Genomic DNA, 12,980 nt, shown 5'->3' with positions numbered 1-12,980 from the left:
AGATATTTTTACCAATTTATTATTTTACTTCTCATTTTATTTGTGGTGTGCTTTTGACATATATTCAAATTTATAAATATTTCCTTTTAAGTATTCTCTTACCCTGGAATCAGATACATATTCACCTACATTTTTTTACATAGTTCTTCTGTGATATCATTATCACATATACCTTTTAAATTTCAAATGTAAACAAAAGTTGAAAGAATTTTAAAGTAAACACCTATATTATACCCACTACTAAAGATTCTACTACTTGTTTGATCACATTTTTGTCTATCTTCCCCTGTCTCTATCTTAATGCATTTCATTTTGATATGAATTTCCAAGTAAGTTACAGACATTGCTACCCTTACCTCTAAGTAATACAGTATGCATAATGCTATCTAGAGTTCATATTACATATACATTTTTAGTCTATTTGGCTTTGTATTATTTCATCAGTTGGTCCAAGCACAATTTAATAAATTATCCATTTTTCTCCCCAAATTTGAAATCATTTTTAACATATACAAAAATGTCTGTGTGTATTGGAGTTTGTTTCTAGGCTTTCTGTTGTAGAAGGTACTTTTAGATCGTATTAATAGTGAAATCTCATATTCTGAATTTTAATTTTAACCAGTTAACTGCCGCGATATTTTGAATTCAGTTAAAAAAGGTCCGCCACTTGCATCTATAGCTGCTTATGGCAGTTAACTGGTTAAAGGATTTTATATTTAATAGATTTTATATTTATTTTATAGTCGATTATTTACATTTTATTGTATAAATTTAAATTTTATATATAGCCTGTGTGTGAATCATAGTTTTAAACCTAAATTGGATCTTTATCAGGTTAATTGGCAACAAGAAAGATTTCAAGAGATTACTGGAAAACTTGGGCACTTTCTTAAGCAAGCAGGTTTTAAGGTAAGATAATTTTAAATTTATTTATGTAGTTACTTTCCTTAAGTCTCATTTTATTATTAGGAGAGAAAAAACAAATATGTTGGTGTTCTTGTTAAATGTCATGAATTCTTTTTGTTTTTATTTGCCCCGGTATCATGTATATATTATGTCTTTGTTCTTTGGATTACTTCACCTTAAATTGCATATATTTTGTAAATTGGCTTGGACTTAATACAAGTAAAATACTTTTTTTCCACCTATTCAGTTAGGTATATGGTTTAGGGCAATCACAGAGAAAAGTGGAAAGCAGTAGAGAGGAATTTCTATAGCAAAAATGTGAAATATGCCTGTGTTACTAGGTAAAATGCTTGGCATGTTTTGGAACACATTTGTAAATTTCCCGCAAAATCAAAAAAGTTGAAAATGTCAGATGAGATCAGGATTGTAGTACTATGATTTCTATTAATTTTAAAAAAAGTACATTGTTGTTGCTTTTGCCAACTTGGTGCAATTATGGTAATGGTGAATCTTTTAACTTTTTAGAAACAATGTTGTATTAAGTTTCATATATCCAATCTTTTTTAATAGGAAAGTGATGTTGCTTTTATCCCTACAAGTGGTCTCAGTGGTGAAAATCTAATCACTAAATCCCAGTCGAGTGAACTTACAAAATGGTATAAAGGACTATGTTTACTAGAACAAATTGGTAAGAATATTGCCTTACTAATTTTGATGCATTATAAATTTGCTATTAATTATTGTTTAGAGTTCTTTATGGTAGACAGTGTTGTGTGTGCAAAAGCAGAGGATTTGTAGTTGGAGGAGCTACGTTACCAGATTTGAAATAACATGCAATATTTAAACTAATACTCACTTTTCCTTATTGACTTAATGAGGCTAATACCTACCCTACCCACCACACAGACTGTTGTTGATTGACATTAAATGATTTAATATGTGTGAAAACATTTTATAAACTACAAAGTATATGAATGACAGTCAATTTGCTATTAATTTTTATATTTATAAAAAATAATTATTTTCTAAGAGAGATGGGGCTTTATTAGGCTCTTTGGACATGAGTCAAAAATTACTTTTAAATTAAACCTAGCTTTTTTGCCATTTTTTTCAGATTCCTTCAAGCCTCCTCAACGATCTATCGATAAGCCTTTCAGATTATGTGTATCTGATGTTTTCAAAGGTAAGTGCTACCTCTGCAGTACTGTTGCAGTATGACCCCTGCCTTTCTGTTATCTCCTGACCTCTTTTCTTGGACAAAATTATTATATTGTCTTTCAGATTCTCCCTTCTTTATGCCAATGTGAGGATCACTGCCAAATTTAAAGGGCACAGTACTAGTTTCTTAACTCCCCTGCCCAGAAAAATCTTCAATTTACTCACTATTTCCCCGTCTCATTTATTTTTCAGGTATGAAAATACTTTATCCTTTATCTTTCTAGCCTCGTAGTTTTTTCTCACAGTAGATCCCCTTAGTTTCTGTATCCTTCTACCAAACTGGATTGTTCACTATTTCTTAACCACATTGGAGGGTCCCTGTTGCCACAATGCCTACCCATGGTTTGTTCTTCTCTCTCTTATTCATTTCCTATCTATCTGTAGGAGTCTGGATTCAATCAGGAGACACCTACTACACATAGGTAAAATGGGAAGTTCAATGGATTGTTAATGTGATAAAAGAGTGATATAAGATACTAGGGGCCCGGTGCACGAAATTCTTGCATGGAGGAGGTGGGGTCCCTCAGCCCGACCTGCACCCTCTCCAATCTGGGAGCCCTCAGGGGATGTCCTGCTGACAGCTTAGGCCTGTTCCCATGGTTCTCTGCTCTCTGCGGACCTGCCTGCTTGACACCATCACAGGCCCTAGTGTCTGCTCTCTGTGGGGGCCCTGCGGGGGGACTGCTTGCCCCTCGCTGCCATGGCCAGAGGCAAGCAGGGCCCTGCTCTCTGCTCACTCACTGTGGGGGACTGCTTGCCCCTTGCTGCCACGGCCAGAGGCAAGCAGGGCCCTGCTCTCTGCTCACTCACTGTGGGGGACTGCTTGCCCCTTGCTGCCACGGCCAGAGGCAAGCAGGGCCCAGCTGTCTGCTCTCCCACAGTCTGCTGTCTGCTCGCTCGCTGCGGGGGATGTTCCCGCCGTGCCCCTGGCTGCTTGCGTGTGTGCCGGCTCAGAGTGCCTGGGTCCCGGCGATGTTCCCGCCCTGCCCCTGGCTGCTTGGCGCCTGCAAGCATAGGTTCGGAGTGGTCATGGGCGTTCCGGGACCCCAGCCGCTCCAGGCCTATGCGCGGGCCTACAGGCTCAGAGTGGCCTGTGTCCCGAGAACACCTGTCCCCGGGACCCAGGCCGCTTGGTGCTGGCGCGTGCGCAAGCAGCTGCCCCACCCCTGGCTGCTTGGCTCCTGCATATGCAAATTAACCCGCCATCTATGTTGGATTAATTTGCATACTCCTGATTGGCTGGTGGGCGTCGCAAAGTGACGGTCAATTTACATCTTTCTCTTTTATTAGTTAGTGTAGTATAGAGGCCCAGTGCACAAAATTCGTGCGCGGGGGTGTGTATTACTCAGCTCAGCCTGCACCCTCTCCAATCTGGGATCCCTCTCACAATCCAGGACTGCTGGCTCCCAACTGCTCGCCTGCTTGCCTTCCTGATTGCCCCTAACCGCTTCTGCCTGCCAGCCTGATCACTCCCAAACCACTCCCCTCCCAGCCTGATTGATGCCTAACTGCTCCCCTGCCAGCCTGATTGCCCCTAACTGCCCTCCCCTGCAGGCCTGGTCACCCCTAACTGCTCTCCCCTGAAGGCCTGGTCACCCCTAACTGCCCTCCCCTGCAGGCCTGGTCCCCCCCAACTGCTCTCCCCTACAGGCCTGGGTCCCCCCCAACTGCCCTTCCGTGCAGGCCCAGTCGCCCCCAACTTCCCTCTTCTGCCGGCCTGGTCCACCCTAACTGGCCTCCCCTGCAGGCTTGATCGCCCCCAGCTGCTCTCTCTTGCAGGCCTGGTCCCTCCCAACTGCCCTCCCCTGCTGGCCTGATTGCTCACAACTGCCCTCCCTTGCAGACATGGTCCCTCGCAACTGCCCTCCCCTGCTGGCCATCTTGTTGTGGCCATCTTGTGTCCACATGGGGGCAGCCATCTTTGACCACATGGGGGCATCCATCTTGTGTGTTGGAGTGATGGTCAATCTGCATATTACTCTTTTATTAGATAAGATAGAGGCCTGGTGCACAGGTGGGGGCCGGCTGGTTTGCCCTGAAGGGTGTCCCGGATCAGGGTGGGGTTCCCTTGGGGCTTGGGGTGGCCTGGGCAAGGGGCCTGTGGTGGTTTGCAGGCCGGCCATGCCCCCTGGTGACACAAGCAGAGGCCCTGGTATCTGGGGTTTATTTATCTCCTATAATTGAAACTTTGTAGCCTTGAGCAGAGCCAAGCCTCCTGCTCACTCTGTGGCTGCAGCCATTTTTGTTGGGATTTATTTATCTTCTATAATTGAAACTTTGTAGTGGAGGCTAAGGCAGGCCAGGGCTGCGGAAGCTTGGCTTCCTCATTGCCAGGGGCAACTCATGCCTCCTGCTTTCTCCATCTCTGTGGCTGCTGCCATTTTTGTTGGGATTTATTTATCTTTTATAATTGAAACTTTGTAGCCTTGAGTGTAGGCCTGGGCCGGCCAGGGTGGCAGAGAAGCTTGGCTTCTTCCATTGCAGGGGAAACCCAAGCCTCCTGCCTACTGCAGCTCCGTGGCTGCAGCCATCTTGGTTGGGTTAACTTGCATACTCGCTCCTGATTGGCTGGTTGGAGTGGCTTGTGAGTGTAGCAGAGGTACAGTCAATTTGCATATTATTCTTTTTTAGATAAGGAAACTATGTGGTACCCTAGGGCTGAGGGAAAGTACCCAAACACAGAAGGGTACAGACATTGCTGGAGGAGGTGATGTATTAAATACCTAAGAATACATCTCACTTAATGAGTGTAAGACCCTATCCTATATAATAAAAGCCTAATATGCTAAGTGTCCGGTCATCTGGTTGACCATTCAACCAATCAAAGTGTAATATGCTAATGATATGCTGAGGCTGCTCAACTGCTCACTATGACATGCACTGACCACCAGAGGGCAGACAGTTGACCGGTTGACCAATCACTATGATGTGCACTGACCACCAGGGGGCAGATGCTTCGACTGGTAGGTTAGGTTGCTGCTAGGATCTGGCCGATCAGGACTGAGTGAGACGGGCCGGATACACCCTGGAGCCCTCTCACGGTCCTTCCCTGGCTGGCCAGCCTCCTGCATCCCTCCCTGGCCCTGATCATGCACCAGTGGGGTCCCTTAGCCTGGCCTTCATTCTCTCGCAATCCGGGACCCCTCGGGGGATGTTGGAGAGCTGGTTTCAGAACGACCAGTTGCTATGACACGCACTGACCACCAAGGGGCAGATGCTCAACGCAGGAGCTGCCCCCTGGTGGTCAGTGCCCTCTCACGGGGGGAGCGCTGCTCAGCCAGAAGCTGGGCTCACAGCTGGCGGCAGTGCTAAGGATGTCAGACTGCCATCAGTCGGACATCTCCCCGAGGGCTCCCAGACTGCGAGGGGGCACAGGCGGGCTGAGGACTCCCCCCGCCCCCCCCCCCCCGAGTGCACAATTTTGTGCACTGGGCCTCTAGTATAGAAATATATAACATGGAAATGGAATAAACAATCTCAGTAAGCGGAAGGATGTAACATATTTATATATTAAAAATGTCAATACAGTAAAAATGTCACTTGTCCCCCATATCTCCATTATTCACAGAGCAGGCAGTAAAGAGTGGATTTGGAACTGAGAAGCAGTAAATTGATGACTGGCGAGTTCACCAAACACATCCTCTGAGGTGTTTCTCTGTGTTCTCTGTATCCTCTGTCATTGCATTTCTCATGCAGTAGTATAAGTGTCTGAGTGCTGTCTATTTCACTTAGATTGCGAACTCCCTGAGGGCAAGGACTGTCTGTTCTCTATCTGCATCTGCAGGACCAGGCTCAGTGCCTGGCACCTAATACATGCTTAATAAATGTTTAATAATGAGCGAATGAATGAAGGTGTCTCACAAAAATCATTTTAACCGTTTGTACGCCACAAGTATCGGCACAAGCGGCGTACCTTTTTTAATTAAATTCAAAATATCGTGGCAGTTAACTGGTTAAAAAGCTGAAATTTATTACTGTTATTAGCTTCTAGCTTTCTGGTAGTAGAAGAGTATATATGGTAATGCTTTCCAAATTACTGTTATCTATTTAAAATACAAGGGGTGCTTAAATTTCTTTTTTGATTAGCAATGTTTGCTGACTCTATTTTTTCATCTCCTATTCTGTCTTCTGGCTACTTCCTGGCTTCTGACTACACTGCTCTCCTCAGTATGTTCCCACTGATGTTACCAAATGATCTCTTGGTTGCCCAAGTCAATAACATTTTTCAATTGTATCTTACTTCCACCTTACTTGAATTTGGTGTTACTTCTGAGACCAGTAGTCACATCTGCCTTAAAACTTTTCTCCCTTGGTTTCTGTGACCCACTTTCTCCTGCTCTCCTTTCTATGTCTTTGACTCTCTATATCTTCTCTGTGCTCCTCTTCCTCTAACTCTTAACTAGTGTTCTGTTGTTACAGTCCTCTTACTCTACATGCTCCTTTTGTACAGACATGCATGAGTTCATCTACCTCCAGTGTCTTGATGCTTCCCAGATCTGTATCTCCACCCCATCTGTTCACATTCTCTAGTAAATGGACTGCCTGCTCCTGGACATCCCCATAGGGAATGTGCTCCCAGGGCTCCATTCTCTTGGAATTTGGTGTGATTTGTGCCCCCTGGAATGCATCTTTTCCACATGTATGTCTTGTAGACACTTCATTATTTCATGTGGTCCCTGTAAATTCCATATAAATTACACTGGGTCTTAGCACATCCCACATGCGGTTATAACTGTGCCTTTGCATATGAAGTTTCCTGGGTCAGCAGTGTTTTCCTGCTTCCCCACCCATACACACAAGCTACCTGGTGATCTCCTGTTCCTTCTCCTTCTAAGTGCCCAGCTAAACTTTACTTGTTCCCCTTCAACATGGATTCTTCTATGTACCTTTTTCTGTTTCTAAGTGTTCATTATAAGTAACATTTGTCTCTGGACAATGTAATTGTTTTTGTCTTTCTCTTCACTGGTGTAAACTCCTTATGGGTAGGTGATTATATTTTTATCTCTTTATCCCCAGAGTGCCTGGTACTTAGTAAACATTCAATATATATTTGAAGAAGAAATGAATTTCCTCTTTGTGTAATATGAATATTTTTATTTGTAAGGAAATCAAGAGTAGAATGTGATATACCATATTAGTAGATGTTAAAGATTCTGAGATTAACATTGATGTTCATTGAACTACAGTTTTGTATATAACTACTAGGGAACCAAATAGAGCTAATAGCATTAATCATCAGATAACATTGCTATGTGAATCATTATAAGCTTGGGTATGTTTTGCAGATCAAGGATCTGGATTTTGTGTAACTGGGAAAATTGAGGCTGGTTATATCCAGACTGGTGACCGACTACTAGCAATGCCTCCTAATGAAACCTGTACTGCAAAAGGTATTCCTCTGCAAAATTCTTCTGCTAAACAAACCATACGTTGAGACAGCAGATTTTAAAAAGTAGTGCAATTATTTACTCCAGAGTAAATAACATCTTACTGAAATTGTAACTGACTGTCAAAATGATACTAACTGTTGAAGATAAAAATGTGAAAACATTAAACGATTTTTTTCTGTTGTGACTGTGTGTGTATATATGTACCTATAGCATTCTAACTGTGGTAGCATTTTTTTTTTTTTTTTTTGACGCTGATGTGAGAAGTCTGTTTAGGATTTAACCAGATGTAGAGACACCTGACAGATACATTTAAAATAGTATTCAGTAGCAGAAATTAAGTCCAACTTAACCGGGCACTAAACAGTCAGTGGCAAAGCAGACTGCTGCAGTCTGTTGTTTTGAAATGTGTATTTCAGAATCACTATATGGTAACAGCTTTGATCATGTTTATACCCCCCTCCCAAAAATTATAGGAAGACCTAGGAAAATAAGATGTAAATGTAGAGAATCCTGATGTTGAAAAGAGAAATTAATTGTGAGCTAGTTAAAGTACACCAATTATTGCTTTTGTACATAATCTAATATATGACCTTTCATGATGCTGATGACTGTTCTCATCTTCTAATCATTTGATCTTACATGTGTACATGTTATTCTTTTCTAAATTCTGCTTAAAAGTTTATAATGTTATACTTACATTAAGATTAAATCTTTCAACTAAGTCTCGGACTTCAACTTAAAAATGAAGATCTGTTTATACTATAAAGTAATAGTATTTGTAACAATTTTAAACTAAAGTGTAATCTACTGGGAATGTTAAAATTTTTTGAAATTTCAGTTCTTCTTCTTCTGTTAACCTTGTTTATAATTTATATCCAGAGTTGTTTATAAATTTGAATGTACATTTAAAAAATTAATTTGCTTATTACTTTAAAAGCTAATTTCTTAATGATTATAAGAAATTAATGAACATGTGTCTAGGTAATAGTGTTTAACCTACATTTAAAGATGAATAAGGGGATGAAAGTTAAAATTATTTCCATTTTACTTTTTTCTTTCGGCTTGCTTAGGGATCATGACAATTCTGTTTAGATAAACAATAATACATATACATTTTTTAAAAAACTTGCAGGTTCAGATCTCTTGTTTTTTAAAATGATCAAGAGCTACAATACTTTTGAAATACTGATTTATGTTAACAAGCTTTTTTGAGACTAGGAAGTGTTTTTTTGAATAACCAGTAGACATTAATTAAAACCATGTTTTTAAAATTATCCATGGACCTTACAGGTTGACTACTTTGTGACAATTTGGTCACTTCTGAAAGTCCCACACTCTGTGCCTTACTCCTTCCTGTCACTTCCCTTCCAGAAAAACTCTACCCATTTGTCTTTAATCCAGTGGTCCATATCAGAAGCCCCTGGAGAGTATAGCACCTTCTCCTGAGAGCTGTGCTTCTACCCCAGCATGGAGGCTCTCTGTTCTCAATTTCTAACACTGTGCTTTGCTTCATTTATTCGGTTGTTTAATGCACACTTCTATCTGAACACTTTAGGTGCTACTGTGGCTCATTAACCAGCTGTGTCCTAAAAGAGAGAAGTGACTAAATCTGCAACCAACAAGTGGAAATTCTTAATTATGTTTTTACCTTATTAACATTATCAAGTGCATGGAGTGTTGAAAAAAGGACTTTTTGTGTGTAATGTCTGTCCAGTGAAGAAGGTCTTCAAGAAGATAGATAGCATATAAAGGACAGGGTAACATGTTTGGGGGCAGAAAATTAGATTATATATTATCTGCTGGTTTTTTATATTGTTAATTGAACTTCTGGTATGAATGCCCTTCGATCTTAAATTAAGGCAATCTCTAGTGTATGTTAAGTAGCTAGCTCCTGTCTTCAGTGCCACATTTCATAGCAAAATCATGGTAATTTAAAATCTACATTTAAAAACTAAATTTAATTAGTTGAAAATTTAGCAAATATTCCTTAATATCAGAATTGTTAACAATTTTAGAGGCAAGGACCTCTTTGATACCTTGATGAAAATTATGGCTCTCTTCTCAGAGTAATTCAGATGTGCACATAATTGAAATTTTGAATAAAAGTGTAGGTTGTTTCAGAGACCTTAAAGTTCTCCTTGAATTTTCAAAAAGTCTAAAAGAAACTCGCATAAGTGTATGCTACATAGGAAAAATAATATTTTCAGAAATATGAGGGTAAATTATAATTTACTAAAAACATGTCATTTAAGAACTACTCCACAGTTGTTGCCCTTCATACTGTCTTCATCACAAGACTAAAGTTCCAGTGGAAAGGAGCTTACCCCGTAAACTTAACCCATGGAATCATAAAATATGATGTTCCTTTTAAGGCAGCGGAGGATTGCCCTTGCAGTTGTTCTCTAGGCTAATCCCTAGGTAATAGAGGTATGTGGCAGCACCTGGGATCATTTTTAAATTAAAATTTTTTACACTATTAATCTCTTTTTATATAACCAGTTATCACTGTGCATCTCTCTGTCTCTGGGCAGCCATTCTTTTGAGACAGGAATTAGTGAAAGATCTGCCAAGAGCACGTCTGACTGAGCAGTGATGCCCATGGGCTTCTCGGAGAACACTGGCGTTGGTTTAGGTGGTTGTCTAAAACGACGTAAAACTGAAGACTAGACAGCTTCCCCAGTCCCATTTTTTATGTTATTAAAAGTAATTGGAGCTGTATTGTTATACCTACATCCATTAATATAACAAATATTTGAATGGGGCCTGTTTAATTAATATACTCAGTTGTGTAAATGACTTTAAAATTCTTGATTGAAAAAGCAGAAATCAGCCTTTTATGGCAAATACAAGCCACTTTATGTTTAGGGTAGTTTGCCAGAGGAGTCAAGTGTAGAGGAAGTGCGTCTTCCTCAGCATTCACAGTTACTCTTCTCACTCTCGATCCATTCATATTGAAAACGATGAGTAGTGGCTGATGAGGCACAAATCAGCCAAACTCTCTTGGTTGTTATGGTTCGATATTGAGGTGTTTCACTGTATTCTTTGGTTCTTACTCATTTCCAGGAATCACTCTGCATGATGAACCTGTCGATTGGGCAGCAGCAGGCGATCATGTTAGTCTTACGTTGGTTGGGATGGATATCATCAAAATTAAGTGAGTGAGAAAATGAATTTAATCAACCATTGTTTTAGATAAAGGACATCAAAACACATACATTTTGCATTTGACCAGTTCAAATGAAAGAATGAGTATTAATTCTGAATCTTATTTGGCCAAAACCAGGCACTGTGGAAGTATAAGGATAATAAGCAAACCTCCTTAAAATTGAAATCAATACATGTCAGCTCACGTACTTGTTCTTTGAGTGAAAGCTGTTATGTGTGAAAATGATATAAGGTATAAAGCCAGACTTTGACCCAGAAGGGAATATTTAGAAAAAGACCCTAATTTGCTTGCTTGTTTTACTTAGTAAATGATTGTAGAGGTAATCCTATTGGATGTATATTTATTTGTCCCCCAACTACCTTCTCTCCTTTTTTTCTTGTTACAGTGTTGGCTGCATATTTTGTGGTCCCAAAGAACCCATTAAAGCTTGCACTCGATTCAGAGCTCGAATCCTCATCTTTAATATTGAAATTCCTATCACTAAAGGATTTCCTGTAAGTTTCAAAATGTTCAGTTGTTACTGTTTTTACAAATTCAAAGTCACTTTATTCTAAAAAGTAATAATTTTTTTTTACAAGTGATAGTGCTATGGTTATTTTCAGCTAACATCTTATTACTCTAATCCAGAAAAATATGAAATTAGAATTTGAAAGTCATTTTTATTTTACTTTTTATTTTATTCCTTGAGCCTCAGTATTTTTCAAAGAGGCATGAGTAGATATTTCATAATCAATAGGATACAAACTCATGATAATAATACAACTCATCTAGGGAAATTGGTAGATCCTTTTTCACTGTGTTCTAAAGGTTACCTGACTAATTGTAAATTGGGTTTTTCTGTTTTATTTTTTTGTTTTAATATGCTTATTTGTAGTTTTTCTGATTATAAAAGTGACACATTGTTACAGAAAACTTTGAAAAACACAAGAAAATAAAGTTAGTAAGATTGTTCTATAATTGCATAATCCACAAATATATACTCTTTACATTTTGGTGTGTTTTTCTGTGTACGTGCTGTCTACCCATTGGTATTTATGGGTATATTCTGGGGATGCTTGCCATAGGGTAAACTTAATTGTGCTGAAGCAACACCTTGAGACTCTGCATGCTGTGAGGTTGGTTTGCCGGTTATCATGGACCAGCTTCATTTGAAACATAAACATTTATGGGAAGAAGGTGATTTTATGCTATAATGTTACTTATCCAGAAAAGATACTGCTACTTGTGCATAGCATGAATTCTTTGTCTTCTGTGTAATTTTTTTCAGATATTCAGGCCATACTCTGTTTATAGGTTGGTAACTTGTTTTTGCCACTTAACAAATGAGCATTTTTCCCATCAGGCTTTTTTTTTCTTGATCAGCTTATATAGTACAGATTCTGCACGACAGTAAAAAAATGTTTCTCAGTGGAATTAAATGGCTTCCCTTTGAAAATATAAACAGTTCACCATTCGATGCATCTTTGCAATAAAAGTAAGACAGTAATAGTAATGGACTTTTAAACTGTATTTAAGTTAGTGATAGTACTTAAGGAGTTAAACATACATTTATTTAGCTAATAAATTCATTTTGTACTTACACCCTTTTATTTGAGTCATGTGCTTTGCTGATGATTTTTTATAATTCTATGTAAATTAGATCATATAAAATGTTTATAAGATACTGTTTATGTATTTTAGTTTTATAATTATATTCCATTTCTCCCATAAGCTAAAAAAGGGAGTAGAAGCTTCTCTCCAAAAAAAAAATCTGTTATAGATGAAAATATTTAATTTTTAAATATTCAAAATGCATGTGTTGATAGGCAAAGAACTACAACTTAATTGTTATGAACAAATGGCACTAATTCTTAGAAAGCAGTATGTCCAGTGGAGAAGCTGGAGAGGTTGGTTTCTGCATGTTTTTACTCATGCAGCAATAATTTTTGCCAATGGAGAGGTACAGAGGTCAAGAGGTCAGTAGTTACTTTGAATAGTAATACTGTTTTCCTGTCTACTGTAGTTTCTTAAAAATAAGTTTGAATTGAAAGTTTTTCAGTGCTGCTTAATGAGATTGCTCTCACGTGTATTGATTCACGAATGCAGGATGAAACGTGTTTCAGAAAAGCAGTCACGTTTTGTCATTGTCCACTTCCTGTGGGAAGAAACCTTTCAAAATGTAATTTTTAACCAAGAAAAGGCTTCCTAAGTAATTAAAATTTTACTATTTAGGGACTTATTTATTATTGCTACATAAATACAGGGTGATGCAAAAGTAGGTTTACAGTTGCGAGTGTATGAAACACAGTTTATTCTTGTAT

General features: G+C 39.1%; 1 protein-coding gene across 3 annotated transcripts in view; it reads left to right on the top strand.

Annotated features, from left to right (window-relative positions):
- Positions 1-12,980, top strand: part of HBS1L (HBS1 like translational GTPase) — a 75,312-nt gene that overhangs the window by 55,626 nt on the left and 6,706 nt on the right. For all 3 annotated transcript variants that reach the window (XM_080666427.1, XM_080666428.1, XM_080666430.1), the window contains 6 exons: positions 835-909; positions 1,477-1,594; positions 2,021-2,089; positions 7,410-7,514; positions 10,578-10,668; positions 11,066-11,174. In XM_080666427.1, the coding sequence (XP_080522553.1) occupies positions 835-909; positions 1,477-1,594; positions 2,021-2,089; positions 7,410-7,514; positions 10,578-10,668; positions 11,066-11,174 (567 nt within the window). The remainder of the gene's footprint in view (positions 1-834; positions 910-1,476; positions 1,595-2,020; positions 2,090-7,409; positions 7,515-10,577; positions 10,669-11,065; positions 11,175-12,980) is intronic.

This window comes from Plecotus auritus, assembly GCF_963455305.1.
Source record: "Plecotus auritus genome assembly, chromosome: 4".
Lineage (NCBI taxonomy): Eukaryota > Metazoa > Chordata > Mammalia > Chiroptera > Vespertilionidae > Plecotus > Plecotus auritus.
Note: the sequence above shows the minus strand (reverse complement) of the source record. Positions and strands in the feature narration are given on the sequence as shown.